The sequence below is a fragment of the Apaloderma vittatum genome, unplaced genomic scaffold, assembly GCF_000703405.1.
Source record: "Apaloderma vittatum isolate BGI_N311 unplaced genomic scaffold, ASM70340v1 scaffold20381, whole genome shotgun sequence".
Taxonomy (NCBI): Eukaryota; Metazoa; Chordata; class Aves; order Trogoniformes; family Trogonidae; genus Apaloderma; species Apaloderma vittatum.
This window is the reverse complement of record NW_009701062.1, coordinates 29,535-31,125: the sequence shown is the minus strand read 5'-3', so window position 1 is coordinate 31,125 and position 1,591 is coordinate 29,535. Positions and strand designations below refer to the sequence as shown.

At 50.8% G+C, this 1,591-nt stretch overlaps 1 protein-coding gene across 1 annotated transcript in view; it reads left to right on the top strand.

Annotated features, from left to right (window-relative positions):
* The window catches only part of LOC104281126 (glutamate receptor ionotropic, kainate 3-like), a gene marked incomplete at its 3' end in the record, with an annotated part of 33,568 nt that overhangs the window by 2,449 nt on the left and 29,528 nt on the right, over positions 1-1,591 (top strand). Inside the window, exon 3 of the mRNA XM_009879017.1 lies at positions 1,439-1,582. Within this exon, the coding sequence (XP_009877319.1) occupies positions 1,439-1,582 (144 nt within the window). The remainder of the gene's footprint in view (positions 1-1,438; positions 1,583-1,591) is intronic.

Here is a 1,591-nt window from a genome sequence, read left to right as displayed (position 1 = left end):
CTCCCTTTAGATCCGCAAGAGCCAACCCCACAAGTGGCAAAGCCTCCCAGAGTTTCACCTTGAAATGGCTCCTCGTATCTCTCCTGTTCCTTTTTTTTCCCTCACCATTCTCCTTTAGCGTTTTGCTTTTCTGCAGCGCTGCCCACGGCTGCAGCAGCACATTCCCGAGACACCGCTGGGTTCCCCCCGTCGCCCCCTCTGCCCCCTTTCCCCATTTGCTTCTGCAGAGGGCATCCTGCCTTTTTTGTGTGTTTGTCTGGTGTCTGTCCCAGCAGGGACGTGATCTCAGCTGGGCAGTACGGGATGTAATTCACCGTGAAATTGCTTGGAGACGTTCTCCTACCCCCTCTCCCCCAGCCCCAACCTTACAAAACCCGTCCCTGCTGCAGGGAGGCAGGTCGGGTGCTGCGGGAAGGGAAGGTCATGGGGATGGCTGCCAGTGTTGGAGGATTTCCTCCACCGCCAAATAGATATTTGCCCACTTGTTTGCTGTTTTATTTTGTTTTATTGTGTTTTATTGTGCTGCTGCTACACTCAGATCTGTTTTGTAGCTTTGCGAAGCCAGCAGATAATGTATTTTCACTACGAGGACTTACCATATCGGAGCAAAAAATAAATCCAATTCTCTTGATCAATGTTTAGAGGTGAGATGAGGCATCTCAAATTGAATCTAAAACCATCACAGTATATGGGAGGGAAAAAAAAAGTTCTCCCTGCTTCAAATCACTGAAATGCAAGAAGATGTTACAAATCTGTGAGGTCCTGATTTCAGGGGCAGTTTGGATCATTTTGGAAAATTCCATGCCTACAGACAAGCCATCTAACCTCTCTGTTTCTTATTTCCCCATTATAAAATAGTGTGGATAATGTGTTCTCATATAGTTGGGTTTTTTTACACTCAGACAAAACAGACTCAGTAAGAAGACTCCGCTACTATCTTCTGTAGAAAGAGCTAGCTTCCTTGTTTGACAAGACAGGAGTAAATACACTAGAAATCACCACAACAGAAGCACACGGACAAACGACGCTTTCACAATCTCTGGTTTGAAGAGAGAGCTGTGATCTCGTAGGCTAAAGATCCCGTAGCAGCGAAACACGCTCACGAGGCTCTGTGATGTGCAGAGCCACACGTTTTGGGGATGTGCTTTGCATGAGAGGTCAGCTCAGGGGCTTGTACAAGCCTGGCGTTAAATCGCACGCGTTCTGGGCGTCTCTTGAGAGGCCGGTGATCCCCAAGAGCCCAGCCCTGCCTGCGGGGCCGCTGGACACCCCGGAGGTGGGATGGTCCCAGTGGACCGGACGGACAGACGGTGGGCTGTCGGGCAGGGATTCTTGCAGCTTCTCCTGCGACACTTTACAGACCCCCTTGCTTTGCTGTGCCGATGCTTCCTCGCTCTGGAACCGCCACCGACGCAAATGCTGTTCCCCTTTACTTTAGACAGACGCTGCCCTGTTATACGACGCCGTGCACGTGGTCTCCGTCTGCTACCAGCGCGCCCCGCAGATGACCGTGAACTCCCTGCAGTGCCATCGGCACAAAGCCTGGAGGTTCGGTGGCCGCTTCATGAATTTTATAAAAGAGGTAAAAGCG